This window comes from Pseudorasbora parva, chromosome 1 (assembly GCF_024679245.1).
Source record: "Pseudorasbora parva isolate DD20220531a chromosome 1, ASM2467924v1, whole genome shotgun sequence".
Classification (NCBI taxonomy): domain Eukaryota; kingdom Metazoa; phylum Chordata; class Actinopteri; order Cypriniformes; family Gobionidae; genus Pseudorasbora; species Pseudorasbora parva.
This window is the reverse complement of record NC_090172.1, coordinates 5,882,272-5,906,558: the sequence shown is the minus strand read 5'-3', so window position 1 is coordinate 5,906,558 and position 24,287 is coordinate 5,882,272. Positions and strand designations below refer to the sequence as shown.

At 37.1% G+C, this 24,287-nt stretch overlaps 3 protein-coding genes across 8 annotated transcripts in view; 2 read left to right on the top strand and 1 right to left on the bottom strand.

Annotated features, from left to right (window-relative positions):
- Nucleotides 1–3,920, bottom strand: part of ipo7 (importin 7) — a 28,011-nt gene extending 24,091 nt beyond the window's left edge. Inside the window, exon 1 of one of the 2 annotated variants that reach the window (XM_067457844.1) lies at nucleotides 3,696–3,920. In XM_067457844.1, the coding sequence (XP_067313945.1) occupies nucleotides 3,696–3,779 (84 nt within the window). In that variant the 5' untranslated portion in view covers nucleotides 3,780–3,920. The remainder of the gene's footprint in view (nucleotides 1–3,695) is intronic. The other variant, XM_067457916.1, reaches the window with a different exon arrangement.
- Nucleotides 3,921–9,753: 5,833 nt separating this feature from the next.
- tmem41b (transmembrane protein 41B) lies at nucleotides 9,754–22,274 on the top strand. The gene is made up of 8 exons (XM_067457724.1): nucleotides 9,754–9,806; nucleotides 9,902–9,986; nucleotides 14,614–14,731; nucleotides 14,825–14,953; nucleotides 16,685–16,778; nucleotides 16,896–17,000; nucleotides 17,090–17,228; nucleotides 19,580–22,274. The coding sequence occupies exons 2-8, from the start codon at nucleotides 9,908–9,910 to the stop codon at nucleotides 19,747–19,749; spliced, it is 834 nt and encodes a 277-aa protein (XP_067313825.1). The 5' UTR covers nucleotides 9,754–9,806; nucleotides 9,902–9,907; the 3' UTR covers nucleotides 19,750–22,274.
- A 1,127-nt stretch (nucleotides 22,275–23,401) lies between these two features.
- The window catches only part of dennd5a (DENN/MADD domain containing 5A), a 99,518-nt gene continuing 98,632 nt past the window's right edge, over nucleotides 23,402–24,287 (top strand). For 3 of the 5 annotated variants that reach the window (XM_067457513.1, XM_067457433.1, XM_067457357.1), the window contains exon 1: nucleotides 23,403–23,706. In XM_067457513.1, the coding sequence (XP_067313614.1) occupies nucleotides 23,607–23,706 (100 nt within the window). In that variant the 5' untranslated portion in view covers nucleotides 23,403–23,606. Of the gene's footprint in view, nucleotides 23,707–24,287 lie in introns of all 5 variants that reach the window. The other 2 variants (XM_067457273.1, XM_067457600.1) reach the window with 1 other exon arrangement.

Sequence of the window (24,287 nt, the reverse complement as noted above, 5' to 3'; positions counted from 1 at the left end):
TTGATGCTAACATATGGAACAAAAAAAGTGAACTGACTGACTATCCATCTACCAAAAATGTGTGATGACAAACTAATACACAGCCCAGAAATCAAAAAGCACTCCCTCAGTTATTAGAAACATTACATTAAACAAGAACACGTGACAAAGACACTCAATTGAGAATGAGGTAAAATTAGACATGTTCACTCCACGGATACTATAGCCCTATTCGGACGGGATTAGTTTAATTTAAAGCAACTATTACCAAAACTTCTCAACTTCTTAAAATCATTCTCATGATTTTAGTCCGGTCCGAATGTGCCATCACCGTAATCATTACGGACAATGTCAATAAAGATTACGGCAATGTAAAACCATCTGGAAAAGTTAAAGGGATAGTTCACCCAAAAATGAAAATTAGCCCTTGATTTACTCACCCTCAACAAGTCATCCTAGGTGTATATGACATTATTCTTTCAGACAAAACCCAATCAGAGTTATATTAAAAAAGTCCTGGCTAATCCAAGCTTTATAATTTTGATGTCCATGAAAAAGCATCTGTCCGTCAAATAACAAGCTCCGCACAGCTCTGGGCCTTCTGACCTTCTGAAGCAAATTGGTGTCTTTGTGTTAGAAAAATATCCATATTTAAAACTTTTTTGAGTAAAGTTCTGGCTGATCGCCTTCCGTGGAAAATTGTTGAAAGTGCCTTGTCGGAGTTTAAGATGCGTACGCGACGCCTGATGAGCATAACTGGTCACGTTATCCTTTGAACTGCAGAGGCACTTTTTCCATAAACTGAATACGGAAGGGGATTGTCCGTTACTTTATAAAGTTTTAAAAAGTTTTTTTATAAAGTTTTCTAACACAAACGCAATCAATCCACTTCTAAAGGCCTTTATTAACCTCCTGGAGCTGTGTGAAGCATGATACCTAAATGCATGATACCTGTTACCTAAATGATAATAGTCGTTCTGAGACCATTTTCATAAAAAAAATAATAATGGCATAATGCAGGAACACCTTTTCAAAGATCAATAAACTTTTATTTTTAAAGACTATTTAACACTGAAAAGGGAAAACATTTGAAACATCCACAATAAATGAAAAAAACAAAACAATAAGAGCAATGGACTCAGTCTGTTTACAAAAAATGCACTTGAATAAATATCAAAAACAATAAATCAAATGGATGAAAACTGCAACAGATGAGGTGCATATTAGGGGTGGCACGGTTCACAAAACCCACGGTTTTCGGTTCTATACGGTTCTTGTTTTTATCCCCTTCTTTTAATCGTTAACACTCCAGAAATTTACTTCACCATATGAAATATAGCTTAACTATCCACAATTTAGGATACAGTATTAAAAAAAAAGTTATATAGTGTAATCAAGCACAAACTGAACTTGACCACCTCTGAGGAAAGCGAGGTAAGATAATGATCCAGCAAGAGAGAAGACATTGATGATGCTTTTCATTTATTTGGCAAAATAAGCAGATTGTCTATTGCTCTCTCTACAGGAACTCGTGGGCCTTTTTTTAGCACACAAAGACTGAACTGAAGAATTAGTTCACACGTCAAATTTTGTTATTTTGCGTGCGGCTCTGCAACCGAAGAAGCATGAGTTCCAGGCGAGTAAATCATAGGCTAATATTCAATTTTGGGTGAACTAACCCTTTAACTCAAGTAATACTAATCCCGTGCTAAGTTTGTCTGCTTACCATTCAGAAAAAAAGGAGTTGAAAGCACTTATCAGAGACACAGAACTTCTTTTAGCTTTGGGTAAACGCCTATTACTAACAGAATCCAATCAGAATTTAATTCATTCATTCAACCATACCCATCTGTTATATATAGATTATATGTGTTGGTACATGATATCATGAATCAACTTAATACACACATGACAACAGAGAGGTGACGGCAGTAAATCGAGTTGCCCCTCCCACTTCTGCTAGTTTTACTGAGATCTTATCCTGTGTGAATTGGCCATTAATATTACAGACAAGCTGTGGTAAAATTACATTACTCCATCTACCCTTGTAAAAACGAATCCCATCCGAATAGGCCTTGTCAGACAATTGTTCACACTGCAGTGAGCTAGATCCATATTAGGCACGGTAAAACATGGTACTCACAGTAAATCGAGAAAAACAGATTTAAACAATAAGACTAACTGTTGATTCGTTTTCAATTGATGAATCAATCAATCAATTGCTCACCTGTCTAAAAAAACATCATTTATTAAAGCATCTTTAGTGTTTCAATGATTTGTACAAAATAAAATCAAGAAATCGAGGGTAACACGAGTATGTCACGGATAGGCGACTTACGGACACAGCCCGTGTCCTGGTTAAAATTGCTTATTTCTATGGATTTAAACATTCTTGAAAACATTTGAGACAAGGTAAGTACACAAGTCAACAAAATTTGGATATTTTATTTTTAAAAAAATCATACATATTGTGCCTTTAAAGTGAAACTTGTATATGTAAAAAAAAAAAAGATTGCGGTAACAACTACAAACAAAACCATCATTTATTATGATTGTCAATAAAAGTAACAAAAATAAACTATGATGTACATGTCATTCCAGGGATTTTACCACGGTACATCCATATTCAGTCCCAGAGTATTTAGTTTATTGATTTATAAAGCATATTTCAAAACAACAGGAACATTAAAACACTGGACATAAAATGTACACCCTCAACTAAAAGTACAAATAAGTTTATAAAGAGGATTTTAAAGTAGAAACACAAAGACTCTATTGTTTAATAAGAGACCCTAACCCTTACCCTTAAACGTATAATGATCAATGTTTAGCTAAGGTTACTTTGAACATTAGTAAAAGCTGTGAACTAAAACAAACTGTATTGATTTTTTACCTAACATTAACAAAGTAATAAAATCCGTGAGGAATATATCGCTCATATTAGCTATAGCATTAACTAATTGTAACAAATTAGACATTATTGAAGTGTTACATATTTATTTAACTAACAGTATATTATCACCATCCGAACATTTCTGTACGTTTGGTACTAACGTTACAGTAGTTTAATAATATACTGACGCAGCTGGCTAAAGTAACGGGCCCAAACAGTGCCAGAACAGCAATTTTATATATCAAGGATAATCTAAATGTCTAATCTAAAGGATAATCTGCGACTTGGTTAAAGTAAAGTATGCCCATCGAAGAAACAGAGTTAAGTTCGGGCTTTACGAATAGCGCGAAATGACAACAAGCCTTACGTTGACACGTGAGAGACTAGCGCCTAGCATCTCACGCGCTAGCACATTCGCGCGCACACCAAATAAACAGCTTCAACACGCTCGCACACTTCAATACCTGACCTCAAAACACAAAGACGTACACAACCTTATCTATTCCAACCAAACTACTCGAAGTCACGTAAAATTTAAGCGCCGTATCGTCCGTTTAACACGATCACATTTGCGCGAGCCATTATCGCGGTGACGTAGTACACGGACACGAGCTGCTAGCGCGTGATACAAAACGTTAAAAAAAATATTATCTAGACCCTTTAATAGATTATCAACTCATATTAGCCATTACTGAAGAGCCATACGCCAACTAAATGGGTTCAAAAATACATTTTGATTAAATAAAATAACAGCATTCCTGCTGCGCAAGGCCCGAGGCGCACCACCATCATCATCATCACCACCACCATCAGATCACTTTACCTCGTTCAGTTGTCTCTCTGCGGCCTCACGCAAATTTGCGTCCATGGTGCCCCGAAGGGCCTCGATCAAAGAGTTGACATCCATTACAAGGTCGCGGTCTGGCTCGGATTCGGAAGGCTCAGTGATCTATGAAGTCCCGGGCGCTGCGCACATGGACGCTCAATTCTTCTGCTACCGGCGCGAAAGGAAGAGCAGTCGAGATGGGCCGGATAGATCAGCGCCAGTTTCTCCACAGCGAATTTCCGTTCCACCAGGACGTGTAGGGAGTTGTAGTTTTTGTTCACCTAAACCTATTTCCAATGTTCCCATGGTGACCGTAGTTGTGTGTACACAATAACAAATTCGGTTATGCCCTATCGCAAACGTCTCAATATATTAGTTGGACTTTAAGAACAATTGATAATTAAATAAACAAACACAAATGGTATATGGCATAATCTGTTATATTTGCTTTTGGTCAAAAGTGTGAAAGTGGTGGCGCATTATTTCAGAAATATGGAGAAAAAATGATTCAGCATGTTTGTTGGTGGGCCCTTGTAGGCTACCTATTTAGGCTACAGTGATGTATACCCCGAAATACAATATAATTATAGTAAAAAGTGTTTTTTAATCATACACAAGACAATAAAGACACTACAGTAAATTGTACCATATATTACGCTTTTTTTATTTATACATCATACTGTAGTACTAGCAATAGTCAATTGTTAGTAAATACTGAGGTATGCTACAATTTACCGTAGTATATTATTATAGTATGGTCCAAAAACACTATATATTTTCTAGAGTAATTTTACTATAATATAGGCCTAGTATTTTTGATAGCTGCTCCTCAACCCCCTTTACATTTTTTGGAAACTTTTGCAAGGTAATATAGGCCTACAGGTCCTTCTCAAAAAATTAGCATATTGTGATAAAGTTTATTATTTTCCATAATGTAATGATAAAAATTCAACTTTCATATATTTTAGATTCATTGCACGCCAACTGCAATATTTCAGGTCTTTTATTGTTTTAATACTGATGATTTTGGCATACAGCTCCAGAATCTCAAAACATTTGCATATTTCATCCAATCAATAAAAGAAAAGTGTTTTTAATACAAAAAAAGTCAACCTTCAAATAATTATGTTCAGTTATGCAAGCAATACTTGGTCTGGAATCCTTTTGCAGAAATGACTGCTTCAATGCGGCGTGGCATGGAGGCGATCAGCCTGTGGCACTGCTGAGGTGTTATGGAGGCCCAGGATGCTTCGATGGCGGCCTTAAGCTCATCCAGAGTGTTGGGTCTTGCGTCTCTCAACTTTCTCTTCACAATATTCCACAGATTCTCTATGGGGTTCAGGTCAGGAGAGTTGGCAGGCCAATTGAGCACAGTAATACCATGGTCAGTAAACCATTAACCAGTGGTTTTGGCACCGTGAGCAGGTGCCAGGTCGTGCTGAAAAACAAAATCTTCATCTCCATAAAGCTTTTCAGCAGATGGAAGCATGAAGTGCTCCAAAATCTCCCGATAGCTAGCTGCATTGACCCTGCCCTTGATAAAACACAGTGGACCAACACCAGCAGCTGACATGGCACCCCAGACCATCACTGACTGTGGGTACTTGACACTGGACTTCAGGCATTTTGGCATTTCCTTCTCCCCGGTCTTCCTCCAGACTCTGGCACCTTGATTTCTGAATGACATGCAAAATTTGCTTTCATCCGAAAAAAGTACTTTGGACCACTGAGCAACAGTATAGTGCCGCTTCTCTGTAGCCCAAAAGTGGCTTGACCTGGGGAATGCGGCACCTGTAGCCCATTTCCTGCACACGCCTGTGCACGGCGGCTCTGGATGTTTCTACTCCAGACTCAGTCCACTGCTTCCGCAGGTCCCCAAGGTCTGGAATCGGTCCTCCACAATCTCCCTCAGGGTCCGCTCACCTCTTCTCGTTGTGCAGCGTTTTTTGCCACACTTTTTCCTTCCCACAGACTTCCAACTGAGGTGCCTTGATACAGCCCTTTGGGAACAGCCTATTCGTTCAGAAATTTCTTTCTGTGTCTTACCATTTCGCTTGAGGGTGTCAATGATGGCCTTCTGGACAGCAGTCAGGTCGGCAGTCTTACCCATGATTGTGGTTTTGAGTAATGAACCAGGCTGGGAGTTTTTAAAAGCCTCAGGAATCTTTTGCAGGTGTTTAGAGTTCATTAGTTGATTCAGATGATTAGGTTAATAGCTCGTTTAGAGAACCTTTTCATCATATGCTAATTTTTTGAGATTGGGTTTTCATGAGCTGTATCAGTATTAATACAAAAAAAGACCTGAAATATTTCAGTTGGTGTGCAATGAATCTAAAATATATGAAAGTGTAATTTTTATCATTACATTATGGAAAATAATGAACTTTATCACAATATGCTAATTTTTTAAGAAGGACCTGTATATATATAAGTTTACCATAATTGAGTATATTTTGAGCAGCAAATCAGAATGTGACATCTTTAAGGGAATAAATTACATTTTAAACTATTTTCAGTCTTTTAAATTTTAATAATATTTTACAATATGATAATTTTCGTAAAATCGTAATTATTCCAAAGTTTTAAATAACATTAAAAAAAATAACAATATTAATGTCCACATCAACTCGCCATAACATTCTGTGTGATTGTATGGAATTGCTGCATGTGAACCCATTTATCATTTCATAATTTGAAATATTAGAAATATCAGGCAATTCAGATGAAGAATGTCTGCCCGTGTAACTGAGTGATGCAGCAGGACAATGATCCCAAAAAATAGTTTGACTGACTTAAATAAATATTTTTGGTCTATGAAGGGACATGACCTGAAAAGAGCAATTTAAGCAAGCAAGAAGCAAGGCTCATATCAAACTGGCCTTAAGAATCGCAGTCCATGTCCAAGAGAACAGGTTTTGTAGGGGCGTTTTCTTTTGGTAGTGTCTATTTACACAGGAGTTGGAAATAAAGGCTTGTTTCATCAACTCCACCCACCATTGCTCAGATGTTTTACAAGTTACTCTAATCTTTCACATTCTTCTATCAGTATGTTGCACTGGTCTAAACGAAATGATCTTGCATATGAAATATATATTTTTCCTGAAAATTATTATCTAAATTACAGTTTTTCTCAGTCGCTTTGGCACGTTTCTCAGATCAGAACTGAAATTCTCAAACCTGTTCAATCTTCACATCATTGTGTCACTTGTACACATCAAAAAGTTGCAAATGCTTTGTTACATCCATGCAAATGATTATGTACAATTCTCTGCTGTTCCCTATCAATTGCGTATGTCATGTTGATCAAAATATATTGCGTCTCTGTCTCACCACCACAACATTTAGGCATTAGTTCATAAGTCTTTGTAAAATGATTGAAAGTTTTCATAATATGTCAAGCATATTTATACATTTCCATTAGACGTTCACATTTTAGGTTCTCTTTGTGGTATGCAGTCTTTTCCTTTCTGTATCGCAATGACATGGTCTGTCAACAAATGACAGTACAAACAGTAAAAACGAAAATGTGAAATGTGAAATGTCCAGTCTCTTGCATTCAGACTCCCACAGACTAAAGGTGTAACCTACAATTTACAGTAATTGTCATCAAAACTTTAGCCAAAGTTGACATAAGAATATCCCTTCACAGTACACTTTTATATTGACAACATGACTAAGCAATCTGACTGTGTTATCCGGACACAATGGCACAAGGACCTGTCATTCTGATGGCACTGACATGTTCATTTACTTTTGAGAGATGAACTAAGGATTTTGAAGAGAGTGGCTTTTGCAGGTAATCCATTGCGTTTTGCTATATGTACGAATTGTTTTGAGAAATGCAAATACACTGTTTTGCAAATGTTGAGGATGATTTGAGAAATGTAACAAAGCGACTGAGAAAAACTGTAAATAGAGAGTTGTTTATGGATATTGATCTAGGTGTAAGAGGCAGAATTCTGCCATCTGCTGGTTAGATAAAAACTAGGCCCACTCTCTCTCTCTCTCTCTCTCTCTCTCTCTCTCTCTCTCTCTCTCTCTCTCTCTCTCTCTCTCTCTCTCTCTCTCTCTCTCTCTCTCTCTCTCTCTCTCTCTCTCTCTCTCTCTCTCTCTCTCTCTCTCTCTCTCTCTCTCTCTCTCTCTCTCTCTCTCTCTTGAAAATAAAAAAAAGAAAAACTCTTATTTTTTCGCTTTTCCCATTCATTTTTTTTATACATACCTTCAGAAGCCCCTTTTTATGTGTGTTTTGATAATGTAACAAAAGTCAACAAATATGCCACTGCCACTATTTTTTAATGAGGAAACCACAAATGGGGTCTAAATCTATATGACTACCAGAGATGGGCATAAATACATGGAAATGTATTTAAAATACAAATACAAAAATACTGTGAGGAAAATGTATTTAAATACAAATACAAAATACTGTGAGGAAAAATGTATTTAAATACAAATACAGTATTTTGTATTTTGAAAATACAACAAATACATGTGAAATTGGCAATTCAGTGAAGGTATCCATATTAGGCTGTAATCTATCTGGGCTATCTGAATGCAAAAAGCATTTAGATGTGTGCAACTGCTTAGAAACTTTCGTTTTCAATTTGAATTTGAATTTCCTTTAGCGGCAGTTATAATAACACAAATTACACCAATAACTCATTCGCCCTCACTTCTTTTCCACTCCAACATTCCAATTATTCCTGCCCACTAAAAGCTGCACAGATATATGTGCTTACCCCGATAGGCCTATCTATGTAAATTAGATCTATGTTGATTTAGAAAAAGTTCCATCGATTCACATTTTATATTATTGCTACGAATCTACGATATGTATTGTCATATGATATCACTCATCCCTAACATGCAGTAACGTTAATACTTCAACACATTTGACAAGCTACTTTAATCACAAGTAGAATTGACCATGACATCCTCACCTTATTCCAACAATTTTGTAAAGTTGCCGATCCAGGCTGGGTTGTACTGGGTTGTACTAGCCTAGAAATCTAGACGCAACCCTAGCGGCAGCAAATCTAATCTGCACGAGTGCCGTCTAGCAACTCTCAATACACTTCTGAGCTGTAAAAACCTAAATCTGGTCGGGCCAATCACATGTGTATAGAGTCAGTGGGCGGGGCTTAACATAATGACGGCAGAGTTGCGTTTGCGTGCTTCTAGTAAACACAGACGCTGGCGAACGGCGGTCTTTCGAATCAGCTTTGGCCGTGACTCTGGAAGACTTGAGTTAAGCTTTTCTCTGAGAAAAGAACAAAGAACGGCACTGAAGTCATTCTTAAAAAGCGAAGATGTGTTCTGAGTTTTGCCGACCGGATACGGCGAATGTTTAATCTATCAATGAGCTCCGCTTCACGTTGCTCTGGATGGTTGTAGCGCTATCCTATCGTGTGCAGAGGGAGTTTGAAAGACAACCGTTTATCCGCCCCTTGGATTGAGCTGTCAATGGTGAGTTTCCAGACCAAACATCTTGATGTGGGTCTGGCTTGTCAGGCTAGGGTTGTACAGCTGCGGCTCACCTGAATGAATGTTGGGGGGAGGGCGTGTCTGGTCTGAACTAGTAGATGCATGAAAACAGCTCCTGATAAAGAGGTTGCCTGGCTCAAAGTATTTTGAGTATTTTGAAAATACAAAAATACTCATCTTAAATGTATTTAAATACAAATTACATTCGATTTTTTCCAAAGGCTTTAAAATACAAAATACAAAATAGTATTTTGTATTTCAAATACGTATTTTAAATACATGTATTTGAAATACTGCCCATCCCTGATGACTACTAGACTGTTCTCTTTATAGATCAGTGCTGGCCCCAAAGGCCAAATGAGTGTTAATGATTTACACAATTTAAAAAACGCAAAAAAGCATCAAAAGGCGCCCTGGTGCGTACTAATGTTTTAGGTTGCTACCATGATAATCCCAGTAACCCTTTTTGTAAGAGTTCTCCACACAGTTTTATTTACGTGGCGTTAGCGTCGACACCATGGTCGACACTAGGTGGCAGTAGCGGCGTAACAGTCACGTTCTCATCTAAACTGAACAGCGGCGAAGAAGAAGACACTCAGTCACAGGTCACCGGTATCCTGACAAGTAGGAGGAGAAAGCCGGCTGAAGCTTTTACATTGACATATGATCTCGGTAAACGTCTGAGATCTGCCTTCGTTATTTTCTTTTGCTTGAAACAGATCGCCATGGCCAAGAAGAGAGGCGGAAACCGCGAGCCTCTGGTGGAGCAGGAACCGAGGCCCTCCAGCCAAACTCCAGCCAAAGGTAACGTTCATTCAGACTCAGTGTCCTGATGTCAATCTCGCACAGCTATTGTGTACATTTTCCACGATTATTCAGAGTCGAAATTATATATATATATATATATATATATATATATATATATATATATATATATATATATATATATATATATGTATATATATATATATGTATATATGTATGTTTGTTGACATAGACCAGAAAATTTGACAGCTGGAGCTTAACTATCTCTAATATACAATCAACTATTCAGATCAGCTATCAAAGGTTTTGTCGATGAACCGGTTATGTCGCAATTTATCCCCTTAAACTGTGATTTACCAGGGAGTAAATAATCTGAAATGGACAATAAATGCGACTCTTTAACTGATTGTGTAATACATTGATGATGTGTTTGCTGTGGGTTCGCATTACTCATAGTTTTAGTCAGAGTTCAACCTCTTAACTGATCAACTGTTTTTATTTGATGCCACAAGAACAAGCGGTGTCACATTATTAACAACATTACCTGCTGAGAGAGAGAGAGAGAGAGAGAGAGAGAGAGAGAGAGAGAGAGAGAGAGAGAGAGAGAGAGAGAGAGAGAGAACGATTAAAGGCACAATATGTAAGATTTTAGGATTCCATATCCAAAAACCACTAGGACAGTGTTATATATTTTGTTGACTTGTGTACTTACATTATCCCAAATTTTTTCAAGAATGTTTAAATCCAGAGAAATAAGTAATTTTAACCAGGGCGCGGACCGTGTCTATGTGTCGCCTATCAATGACGTCAAGATGCTTTAATATATTATATGTTTTATTAGACAAGGAAACAACTGTTTGGATAACTAATCATTGCTATACAGCTTAACACATTTAGTCTTATTGTTTAAATCTCGTTTTCTTGATTTACAGCGCTTATCATGTTTTACCATTTATAGACAGAAAATGAATTATTGTACAGTTATACAGCATTTTCTCCATCATACAATATGTTTTTTAATGAGTTGCATGCCGTTTAGCTACAAAAGCCATTCCGCATTTATTAATATGATATTCTACTATTTCATCCATGAACATGATTTCTGCCCAAGCCTCTTTCCGATTCTTTCCCACCGGCTTTGAGGTGAAGATGACAACTCCCAAGATCCCATGCTCAATCTCTGCGTAATCAAGCGACACATTTTGACTAGGTGACCTGAGCCTCTAGCGGTTTCAGCACTTTTTTTGTTTGTAGTTTTCCAAAAGGTTTATGTATAATTTCATGTCATTTAGAAAGTATCATAATTTTTGGTAGCACTTTATTTTAAGGTGACGTAGCTATACATTACTACAATATAATAGCAAAGTAACTAACCCTAACTGTAAATCAGTTAGACTTTATTTTGAATGTGTCATTTGTTACAGTGTAATTACATATTTAAGGACTGAGTAATATTTAGTAACTGCATGTACTTACTCTAGGGTTAGGGTAGGATTAAGGTTTGGTTTCATGTAATGTTGTCACAGTTATTAATTGTAGTGTTTTTTATCTTACTGAACTGATTTTATGAAAATGAACGCGGTGGAAAAGTGATCCAGTAATCCAGTAGCGGTGGCTTTGGGAATGGCCTCGTAGGACAGCAAGGGAATGCAGTTGTTGTCTTTCATCTACAGGAGTCAAAAATCAATTTTCTGACTTTTCTCAGTCTAGAAAGCACCAAATTCAAAAATAACTACTACATTAAGGACCCAGTTTAAATACACATTGATCTTCCCAGTGCTGAAGTACCCCTTTAAGGCCACCTAATATAAAGTGGGCAGGGTGTCCGCGGGGTTTTAAAAAGTATTAAAAAGTGATAAATCAAAATTGTTGAATTTAAGGCCATTAAAAGTGTTAAATGTGGTCTCAGAGGTATTTATTTTTTTCCAAATTAGGTATTATTTTTTCAGACTATAAGGTGTCCTATTCTGATTGAAATGCTATCTGCGTTCGCGTTAGTTCGTTTAAATATTGGCTTTGGCATATATGGGCACATAATCAAAGATCTTTCATCTCCGTCTCAACGTATGTTTGATGCTGACGTCATATTCAGCGGTCGTTCAGCATCATCTCAGAACACTGTGCGCTCAACAGAAGTGGCTGGCTTACGTTTTATTTTAGACTTGCTTCAAGGCATATCTTCAACGACTATCCACATAAGAGCAATCTTAAATTATTTTTATAAAGTCTAAAATGAACAAAAAGAGTTGTGAGAGAATGAGACGCGATCCATAGACAGTCAGTGAGATCCGCGTGTCTGTCTGCTCTTAAAGGGACAGCAGCCAATAACAGAGAAATAACAGGAACAGAGAACATGACTCGCTGCTCTTGACTAAATAACTTTTGTAGCTTCAATAAGGATTAACTATTTAATTTATAGTTTATGCAGTGCAGACTGCATATAACTTTGATAACTTTATAAAATTTCTGTATATTTCCTAACTGTTAAGACAGGAAGGGCAGGAGTAAACATGACATTTATTATGGGTTTATGTTAGCATTGTTTTACGTTTACTTAAATTAAAAAATGTTAGATTTTTGAAGCCTAATAATAAATGTAATAAATGTAAAATCAGTAGCTGTATTAATATCAGTAAAACTGGCCTTAATTCATGAAAAGATGCCATTTAAACAAGTATTTAAAATATACTGTCTTTATGTTGTTTCTACATTCATTTGATTAACTGTGAAATTATTATATTAAAAAATACATTAAAAACGTACAAAAGCATTTCTTTTTATTGCAATTAATTGCGATTAATCACAGAAAAAAATGTGTGATTTAATCTAGTTAAAGTTTTTAATCGATTGACGGCACTAGTTTTTAGTATTTTGTTAAATTCAGCAACTTATCATAGTTATAGAAATGGAATATTTGGCTCAGGTTTTGTTGTTGGAAAAAAAACACTAAATAATTGAATTGCTGAATTACCAATTATTAATTGAAATCAAATGTGTATGCAGTAATGCTTCTCCTTAACCAACCTTTGTGAATGTTGAGATGTATTTTACTGTGTCTGAATGATAACTTATAACAGATTTCCTCCTGCTGTCGATTCTAAATCTATTCTTTTTTGTATGTTATATATGTCAAAATCTGTGTAAATAATAGAAAGGTCGCTGATTAACACTTGCAATTCAGTGTCGTGATGGTTTTAAAAAATATTCTGAAGGTAGTAAAAAAGGTATTAAAAAGTAGTAAATTTAACTTAAGGATTGCTGTATATACCCTGGTGGGTCCGTAACCATTCGCAAAGACCCACCCACTTTAGTTACTGTTGCTATGTATGACAAGCTGCTCACACCACACGTCATGTTCTCACGCAGTGAAGAACACATCGTAGAGCATAGAGGATACTGACAGACAAGGACGGAGCAGGTTACTTTTAATACAAAAAAGCTCAAATCTAAAATGTTGTAATTTCTTATTGAAATGTAAACAACAAAAAAAATTTTGTGGCTCTTTAATGTGTCGTGACAGGTCACGGTAGCACCTCAGTTAAAGCTGCTCATGAACTGATCATCTCTTCCTTCTAGTTAATTTATAGTATCAAATAAACGTGAATGAACTAAAGAAGGAATGTTGTTTCAACCATGGAAAGAAGTACACACCGTTTTTCAATTTTAAATCCACCGACGTTAATGTACGACCTCTCTTGACTGCTTTGTCGGACAAAAATGGCGGGTTCGGCGGATTATGATTGGTCATATCACCTGTCAATCAAACTCCCGGCGAAGGGTGAATGCCGACCAGCAGAAATATCAATGAATAAAACATACTGAATTTATGACTTGATTGTATAACAGGCTATTTTAAACACGCGTATGAAAAAGAGCTGGATTAAATAAATAGCATTATATTTAAAGGGTTTAAAGTTAGTTTACCCCAAAATGTAAATTATCCCATGATTTACTCACCCTAAAGTCATCTTATACGACTTTCTTATTTCAGAAGAACACAATCCGAGATAATGGCAGTGACTGTTGGGCCAATTTTGAAGTCCATAAAAGTGCATCTGTCTGCCACTTTGCTTCAGAAGGCCTTTATTAACCCTGGAGCTGTGTGGAGCAGTTGTATGACAGATGGATGCACTTTTATGGACTTAAAAAACGAGACAACAGTTGCTGCCATTTTAAAGCTTGGATGAGCCAGGACTGCTCTGATTGTATTCGTCTGAAAGAAGAATGTCATATATACCTAGGATAAGTACATCCTGTGGTAATTTTAATTTTGGCTGAACTATCCCTTTAAATGTGAAAAAGGAGTGCTAAAAATTTATTTTAAATACATTTTATTCATGTTTAATATAAATGCCTAACCCAAAGACTGCAATGTGTCAATGGCTTGGGGTTTAGTTTGTAAACCACCTTTATTTTCCTAAATGTAAAAAAAGTTATTTTTGTAAGCTAGTTTTGGGTCAATAATGGGACAGAATAATACACACTGCTCCTTTAAGATGATGTTACATTATCAGAAGTGATTTTTGCCGTTCTCTAGCTCACCACATAGCAGCTCTCACGGGCCTGAATCTCCCTGAGGATTGCGAACAAATGATGCAAATGTATGCAACACATTGCAGAGATGATTTGAGAGGTTATTCATGATGTTTTTGAATTATTCTCTAAGGAGCCCAGTCACCTGGAGGAGCGTCTGCACGCATGTCAATCCTCATCCTCGTCTCTATCTTTGCCTGTTCTGCTTGTGTCATGTATCTGGTGTTCAGAAACTTCCCAGAGCTGAGCGAGTAAGTCTGCCTCCCCTTCTGAGTCGACTTTTCTGCATGATGGAGTTTTTTTAATGTGTGCTTTAAGGTTTGATGCTTTTCTATGTCTTGCAGAGACGAGAGAGAAAAAATAAAAATTCCTAAAGACATGGATGATGCCAAGGCATTGGGCACAGTGTTGTCTAAATACAAGGACACATATTACACCCAAGTGCTTTTAGCATACTTTGCTACATATATCTTGTATCCTTTGTGCCATGACGTCTGATAGTTTGTCAATTTTATTGACAAAAGAACAAGCTGAAAGTTAGTTGACTTCCCGTTCCTTATTGATGTCCATTTTGAGAGTATATTGTTCATTGAATTCAGATCTTTCAATGAATTGAATAACCCATTATGAATATTTAACTTAGAACAGTAGACTAACCTTTAACAGTAGACTAATTTTGTAATAGTAGTTGCAAGTAATTATGCATAATTTACAGTTATTACAATAGTAACTACATTTAAGTTGTAACAAGGACACTAAAAGTGTCACTAAAACCCAGTTTCTTACAATATTTATTAATCTTTTTTATTGTTTGTTTGCAGTTCACATTAGTTCTTAACTTCTTGTCCATTAAAAATACAAACCTGATTCCAAAAAAGTTGGGACACTGTATAAATTGTGAATAAAAATATAATGCAATGATGTGGAAGTTTTAATTTCAATATTTTATTTATAATACAACATAGATGACATATCAAATGTTTAAACTGAGAAAAAATATAATTTTAAGGGGAAAATAAGTTGATTTTAAATTTCATGGCATCAACACATCTCAAAAAAGTTGAGACCAGGCCATGTTTACCACTGTGTGGCATCCCCTCTTCTTTTTATAACAGTCACAAATGTCTTGGGACTGAGGAGACAAGTTGCTCAAGTTTAGGAATAGGAATGTTGTCCCATTCTTGTCTAATACAGACTTCTAGATGCTCAACTCTCTTAGGTCTTCTTTGTCGCATTTTCCTCTTTATGATGCGCCAAATGTTTTCTATGGGGCAAAGTTCTGGACTGCAGGCTGGCCATTTCAGTACCCGGATCCTTCTACGCAGCCATGATATTGTAATTGATGCTGAGTATGTGGTCTGGCCCAATAATTTTGCCAATTGACCTAATAAGTTGCAGATTGGTCCTCCAGCTGTTCCTGATATGTACATTAAAATTGTCCGGCATCTTATTGCTACCTGTCCCAACTCTTTTGGAATGTGTAGCTCTTATGAAATCCAAAATGAGGCAATATTTGGCATGACATTTCAAAATGTCTCACTTTCAACATTTGATATGTTATCTATATTCTATTGTGAATAAAATATAAGTTCATGAGATTTTAAAATTATTGCATTCCTATTTTATTCACAATTTTATAACTTTTTTGGAATCGGGTTTTATTAACTTTTGATTTTAATACTGTATTAGTAATACAGTAATGTTTTAGTAAAGTAATAATGGATTAGTCAATGTGAAATTAAAATTAAAGGGATAGTTCACCCAAAAATGAAAATGTGATGTTTATCTGATGACATCCAAGATGTAGTGTTTGTTTCTTCAGTAGAACACAAATTAAGATTTTTAACTCCAACCATTGCTCCTAAAATGCATGTCAATGGGGTCTAATTAGACCCCCATTGAGATGCATTATATGAGCAACGGTTGGGTGATCTATCCCTTTAAATAAGGTAAATTGTTCAGAAATAATTTTTATTGTTAATTCATGTTAACAAATGAAGTTAACTAATGTTAACATTTGGAGCCTTAATCGACAGAATGCCACAAAACATCTTTTCTAACAGGTTAGCTTCTGATAGAATAATTGCTTGGCGTATATTCATGTTTGTTAGATAGTTCAGCATAGATTACAGTACTGAGATTTGGCTCAGCTTGTGCTGTATTTATTCACTGTTCAGTTAAGCCCTTAACCAAGCCGTACTCAGCCTTCAGACGTTTGCCATCCCAGGCTCCATATTCCTCAGTATACTGTCTGGTTATCTCTACCCTTTTCCACTCGCTCTCTTCCTCGTCTGTTTGGTAAGTTCTTTGTTTGTATACAAATTCCTTTTCAAATGATCTGTCTGCCAAACTTTGTCTTCCTGTATGAAAAGTAACTGATTGTTATGTGAATATGTTATGTTTCATGCTTTACAGTGTTCAGGCCTTGGAGCATCTTTTTGCTATATGTTGTCTTATTTAGTCGGGAGGCCGATGGTCTACAAGTACCTCACAGAGAGAGCTCAGAAATGGTCACAACAGGTGACACTTTCATATCATAAGCTTTGATTTTTGCATGTACAGTAAAGTGACTGACTGTAATGCTGAGCCAATGTTTAATGTCACTGTAGGTGGACAAGCACAGAGAGCACCTCATCAATTACATCATTTTTTTGAGAATCACTCCTTTCCTTCCGAACTGGTTCATCAACATCACCTCACCGGTCATTAATGTGCCTCTGGGTGTCTTCTTCCTGGGCACCTTTTTTGGTAAGATTAATCTTCAAACAAGATCATTTTTTACAAAGAAAGATTCACAGTCACACAAGTTTGTGTGGTGTTGCTACGTTTAAGATAGTTTGTAAAAATGGCATTTTCTCTTTTTAAAGTGCATTTTATTAAGTGAATTTTTTTTATATGCCTGCACTTTTTGGCCCTTTTTGTTAGAGGAGAAACAATGCAGTCAACTTTGACCCTGTTTATTTCTAAAGTCAAGAGCATAGGAATACAGAATTTGTTTCAGGAATCCCCACAATCAACACAACACTTTTCTTTCTATGATCCAATTAATCGCCAATAGATGATATCATGCCCACCCAAATAAATGTGCAAAAAAATAACATTACTGAGGTAAAATGGCATGGCATGTTGTATTAGATTAAAACGAACCCTGTTGCGATTGCTCTGTTAGTGCAGTTCATTAGAATAAGGGCCATCTGAACCCTGATGTGCACCAAACAAAAGGACCAAGACCTCTCAAAAGATGGGTCTCGGTCCACTTCCAATCCAACTTTGGTGCGGTTTGAATTAAATATGAATGCAACATGGACCAAAGACATGTTAACGAACCAAAAACAGGATGTGATGTCACAAGATGTGTCCCTAAAAAGGACAAAACGGCCAAGCACATCTGTTTTTTCTCATCATAGTTGTGATGTTTCCCATCACATTTCGGTCACAGACGAGTCACAACCACATCTTCTCCAGCAGATCTTCATTTGTGTGAATGATGGATTCCTGCTGCTGTTTTGACTCCTTTACACACTTAATAAGCTCTTCACAAGTTCTCAGCTAATAAAAATACCATCAAATGAGCGCATTTAGCCCAGCGCACAGCATTGCTGTGGATATTTGATAATTTCATTCACAAAATATAAAAGCCGTGTTTTTGTTTTGTATGGCCCTGTCCCAAATGTCACACTAAACCCTCACGGTCTTCCTCTGAGTCCGCACTTTCACGACGTAATGACGCTTTGACTGCCTTGAAGAAGTCAGCAGTAGGCACACTAGTTGCTTATTAGAATTCCAGACATAATTACTGACTTTCATTGTGTTTTGCATTTGGATATATATTTAGATATTATTAAAGGGGTACTTCAGCGCTGGGAAGATGAATCTGTATTTAAACGGGGTCATCAATGCAGTAGAAATGTGAAATTATTTTTTAATTTGGTGTCTTCTAGACTGACAAAAGACAGAAAATGTATTTTTGTCCCATGGGGATGAAAGACTACAATTCCCAGAATGCTTCGCTGCCCTGTGCCCACGCCACCAACTTGATTACAGTGACTGAGTTAGAGGAGACACTACAATTAAAAACTGAACGTGTCTGTTCAATATAATGAGTGAGTCACCGCGCGAGTCTCACAGCACTGAGCACTAACTGCAGGAGTGATGAGAGCTGAGGTAATCGCGACTACACTCGCGGCATACATTCACAACGTGAGTTCAGTCTGGCGCGTTTCAGTTCATGCCTTTACAAGCTTAACTTTCATAGAAATTAATTTGAGAAGTTAAAAGACTTACATTGCTCACCATAGCTCCGTTTAAATGAGTGCCTGTAGCTGAGCTGAGCTCTCCCTGCAAGCTGAGTGTAATCTCCCATCCCCCATGCGCGGATTCAAAACATGTGGAAATGGCTCCCTCTGCTGGCTGTAGTCTTTAGCCTTAGGGCAAACATTCCTCCTATGATGCAAAAATCGTCAATTTGCATCATAGGAGGAATTTTTCCAGAAATAAAATGCATAAATCTCTTGTCTCAGGGAGATATGAGGGGGAAAAGCACAATAATTTGAATATACTCCAGGGTTTCTACTGATACAAAGCCATATGCTAATCGCTGAAGTAACCCTTTAAAGACTCATCATATTTCAATCAATGTTATCTTCTATGCAGCTAATTTTTTCACTGCTAAGATCACAAGTTGTACTATTGGGTTAGGGTTAGGCTATTGCCTCAAATTTTTGTACCATTCCGATAAAGCACACACACACACACACACACACACACACACACACACACACACACACACACACACACACACACACACACACACACACACACACACACACACACACACACACACGGACAGACGGACAGACGGACAGACGGACGGACAGACGGACAGACGGACAGACGGACAGACAGACGGACAGACAGACGGACACACAGACAGACGGACACACAGACACACACACAGACACAGACACAGACAGATTAAAAACTTTTGGGACTCAAATTTTCCCCCCATCTTAGATAACTAAAGAGCATCAGAGTTAACAGAGTTTTATATTTGATCACTTGTGAAATGAATCATCTAATGTCTGTTATCTGATCTACAGGAGTGGCCCCTCCGTCATTTGTGGCGATAAACGCTGGGACGACGCTGTACAAACTGACCACGGCTGGCGAGGCCGTGTCCTGGAACTCTCTTATCGTCCTGGGGGTGTTAGCTGTGGTCTCCATCCTGCCCGTCTGCTTTCAGAAGAAACTCCAGCAGAAGCTTGAATAAAGATCTCCTGCCCTGTTTGATTCAACTCAGGAATGATACTGGTCCTCTAAACTTCTCCTTGCTTTCTTTTCCTTTGTGCATGTACGACAAACCATCGTTTCATCATATGATGGGCAGCCAGCGGCTGTCTGGACTGGCCTTCCATTGTTTGGACAGGACTTTCATGGGATGAAAAGTCATCACTTATTATCTATCATCGTTAGCGTTAAGCAATATTTTCCAAATCATTGTCCTCAGTCAGTGGATAAAAACAGCAATGGTTAATGTTTGATACACTGGAAGAGACATTTTCACTTCCTCTGAGGTTGCTGAGCTAAAATGGGAAGTGCCAACTTGGACTTTTTTGGTCTTACAGCTAATCTAATATTCAAATGTGTTATTACATGCTTCAGAAACTTTTCGAGGGTGAGCTTTGTGGGTTTACAGATTTCTTTCTAATTCTGATCTTCTTTCTTATGCCAGATGAGACTGCGGTTGAGATCTAAATGGACAGTTCCCACCGACTGTAGATGGTAGTGCTTAGCGCTTGTCCTGAAAACCGATAAATATGGATGATGCCACATTAGTATTACAGATCAAGACTGTAGATTGCATTTAGATATGTTTTGCCTTAACATAACAGGTTACTTGAAGTAAAAGAAACAGAACAAATAGCCTGACGTCACACATACTAAACCATTAAAGGGATAGTTCACTCATTTTCTCATCATTTACTCGGCCTCATGCCATGCGTCCCAATGTTTTTTTTTAATTTAGATCAACACAAACAGAGATTTTTAGGAAAATAATCCATCTCTAGGAGTCCATATAATGCCATTAGGTGTGAAAAACCACACCGATCGATAATCCAAAACCCCAGTGCGAATCAATGTCTTCTGAAACAATAGTCATAAGACAAACTTCACACCGCACTTATGACCATCGTTTCACTTTCGTTCATGAACACTCATAGGACAGTAGACCGGGAAGCAATGGATTACAGTGAAAAAACAAGCATTTTTCTTCCAGAAGACATTGGTTCATTCATTTGGGTCGAACGGATTGCCGTCACAATGTGATTGCTATGATTTTTAGCGTCAACCAAGCGGCACCCGTTGACTTGCACTATATGGACTGTCAGACAAGAAAACCTTTTTTGTGTTCATCTGAAGAGAGAAAGTCATACACATCAGGATGATATGACATGAGAGAAATGATGAGAGAATTCTCATTTTGGAGTGAACTACCCCTTTAACACCTATTTTATCATTTCAAACACAACTTTTCTTTCTTTACATTTGGATGTAAAGGCCAAAAAGCCAATGTTTTTTTTTTTTTTGTTTTTTTTATGAAATTGTTTTTGTTTTAAGCTGTATAATAATGCGTTTTGTTTTTAATTTTAATTTAGCCACGTGACAGAGGGAAGTATTACATTCTGAGCCTGTAAATGTAGGAGGTTTGTAACTGTTACAGTTGTTATCCTGGACCTAGTCAAGCCAAGCCGCTGTAAAGGGTTTTAAATGGGATATGTCTGTTTAATCGAGGCAGCTCGGTGGGATTTCATGCCGTTAAAGTTGCCTTTCTGTAAAACAAATCAGTCTTAAGAAACGCTTGTCTAATAGCTACAAAGCTGTTTGTACTTTCTGGATACCTGAAAATCTTTAAACCTTCGATACACTGGTTTCCTGACTGACTTTATGTCGGGATGGAATCAACCACATGCGCATGAACATAGTTCGCACTCAAATTTCTCTTAAGTGGAAGTGTGCGCTGAGGGACGCTCTTATATACCAGATATCATTTCCTCGTTACCTCATTTGAGTTATCTCATGCTGCGTTTATATATATCTGCAGCTTTGATCGACATTTAGTTTGTCATCTCTAAATATCCAAATGTTCCAAGCAGCTCTTAATGTAACATTGTTCTAAACTGAGAGCGAATGTGAGTAATGCGGTTGTTCTGCAACAGTTTCAAGTCTTAGCGAACTGTATTTATGATGATAATTGTACCTTTAGGGATACAACAGCTTGTTGCTGGGGTAGTACCCTTAAGATTACATCTTTGTACCTTTTTTACTCCTAAAAGGTGCATATTAGTACCTTTGAGTATGCGCATTTTGAGTAATACTATGAACCTTTTTGTGGAAATATGGTACAAAGTTGTCCTTTTAAGGGCACTGCCCCAGCGACAAGCTGTACCCCTAATTTTGACACCCTTTTTTTCTGTGTGATAAAACCTCTCACCCATTTATAATTTTCCTAAATTGTAATCATCCTGAATTCTTCTCTACTATAATTTTACAGAAATGTCTTTATCAATAAATTAAGGCTACTGATTACAGTATTACACAAGATTAAATGAGAACGTATTGTCTCGTCCTGTATTTTTAAAATCTGTTAATGTCTGATCTTCTTCTTTAAACATGATATATTTATTATAATATAATTAAATACATGAGTAATATTTGCCTCTTCTTCATCACTGAATCACAATGTATGCACTAATTTTTATAACTCCATCTTTAAATAAAAACCCATTTACTATTTGACATGATTATTAAAGTTATTTATTTAAATATTACATACAACATGTAAGTTTTTATAAAATGCATGTTTATATTTTTATATATACAGTGGCTCACACTTAACATGAAACATCTGCACACAGATTATATAATTACTAACACTTTTTAAACCATTTATGATAAAATTTATTATTACCCAAGACACATTATATTTTAGTGAAATGTTTTGGTTTCTACCTCCCAGATCCTCTATAATCCTGTCTAAATCAGAATAAATGTAGCGTACAAAAATCACATTGAAATGTATTTGGCATTGATCGGTTTAATGTTTTTATAACAAATAATTGGCTTCCCTCAAACGGCAGTCATTACAACCAAGCTTTTTTTCTTTCATTTTAGAGGTTTGCAAAAGTACAAATAAACAATACAAAAAGTGTCATAGCGCACGCAACAAGCGATGCGTGTGTGAGAAAAATATCTATATTAAGACTTTAAAAGCTAAAATAACTAGCTTCTGGCAGACGGCCCATACGCAAAGCCGACTTAGGCCAAAATAGTAACCCCTGACTGACACGATGTAAAATCTCATCCTAGGAGATTCCTCCCATTATCCCTATTAACCAAGCTATTATATGTGTTTTATATATCTCTGATTATATTTGTCTAAAAGAAGTAAGTCATATACATCAAGGAATGCTTGAGGGTGATTCCATTATTCCATTATTATCATTATCAGTATCATTACACACAGAAGCCAAAAGGAAATGCCAATTTGAACAAAATCGCTCATGCGCTTTCCAAATGCACCACCAGAGAGCAACATCAAACAACATATATTGCCATGCTGCTATTTATTACGACAACTTGTTTAAATTGAAGGCTACTGCAATTGCTTCATAGTTAATTCCTGGTTGTCAACTTAATATGTGACTTGACTTTAATTTCTGTTAAAGAAATCGATTACGTAGCGTGCGTCTCAATCAGCTCCCTATAGTTCAGCACTGATCAGGACATAAATCATGGGCTGACTCCCTAATCAGTGTCCTGACTGCTCTGCTGAACTATAGGGAGCTGATTGAGACGCACCCCTAGTTTGATGCAGTCTCTTCAACACGCGCGATGATGCTCAGGGGTTAAGCGCATAACGTCATCCCGAGCAGAGCACTGCGCATGCGCACGAACGAGCGCCGAGGAGGACGGAGAACAGCTGTACCGGAGGCCACAATGCGACTGGCGCTCTGGGCTCCTACCTTGATCCCCATCCGCAATGGCTGCGCAGAATGATCCAGAGAGCACGTACTATGCGCTCCTTTAGACCAACAAACAGAAGAGCACAAGCGGAGCCGTCTCAAAATGAGCACCGGATTCAGCTCGAGCTCCTGCCGCTTCGCGGATTATTTCGTGAGCTGCGGTCTGGACACCGAGAGCGGCTTAGAACCAGACGAGCTGTCCGGTAAGACCCGAGGCGGTAAACCGCTCTGATTTCGACAGATTTGCGAGGTTTCATTGTGTATTTGCCTAAAGTTGTTAGTTATGGGATGTTAAGCACAATTAAAAGTGAGTATAGCTACTGTAAGGACACGTACGGAAAATAACGCACGTTAAAATGTCAGTTGGGCAGACTGAGATTTATTATTATTATTATATTCATTGACACTGGACTTTGGAAGTGTTCTAGATTGGTGACCGTACGAGAAATCCTTGCTTCTTTAATGAAACCTGTTAAAATGTTACTTATTCAAAGCTTATTCAAATGAATTCTGTTAAACTCCAGCATATGTTATTTCATAATAGCTCCTCCGTCCATATTCCTAACGGAGATTGACATTGTTTACCTCTGTTTTACAAGACAAAGAATGAGGATCAGTATCATAAACAATATACTGCCATATATTCAAGGTTTTTATGTGCTGTGTTCATTTATACTTGTGTTGACTTCATTTAAGTTTTATTTCTTCGTAAACAGTTATTCAATTTCAAGTATTCATCAAATTCATCAAGGTTGTATTATTATATACTGTAGGCTACTTTTGT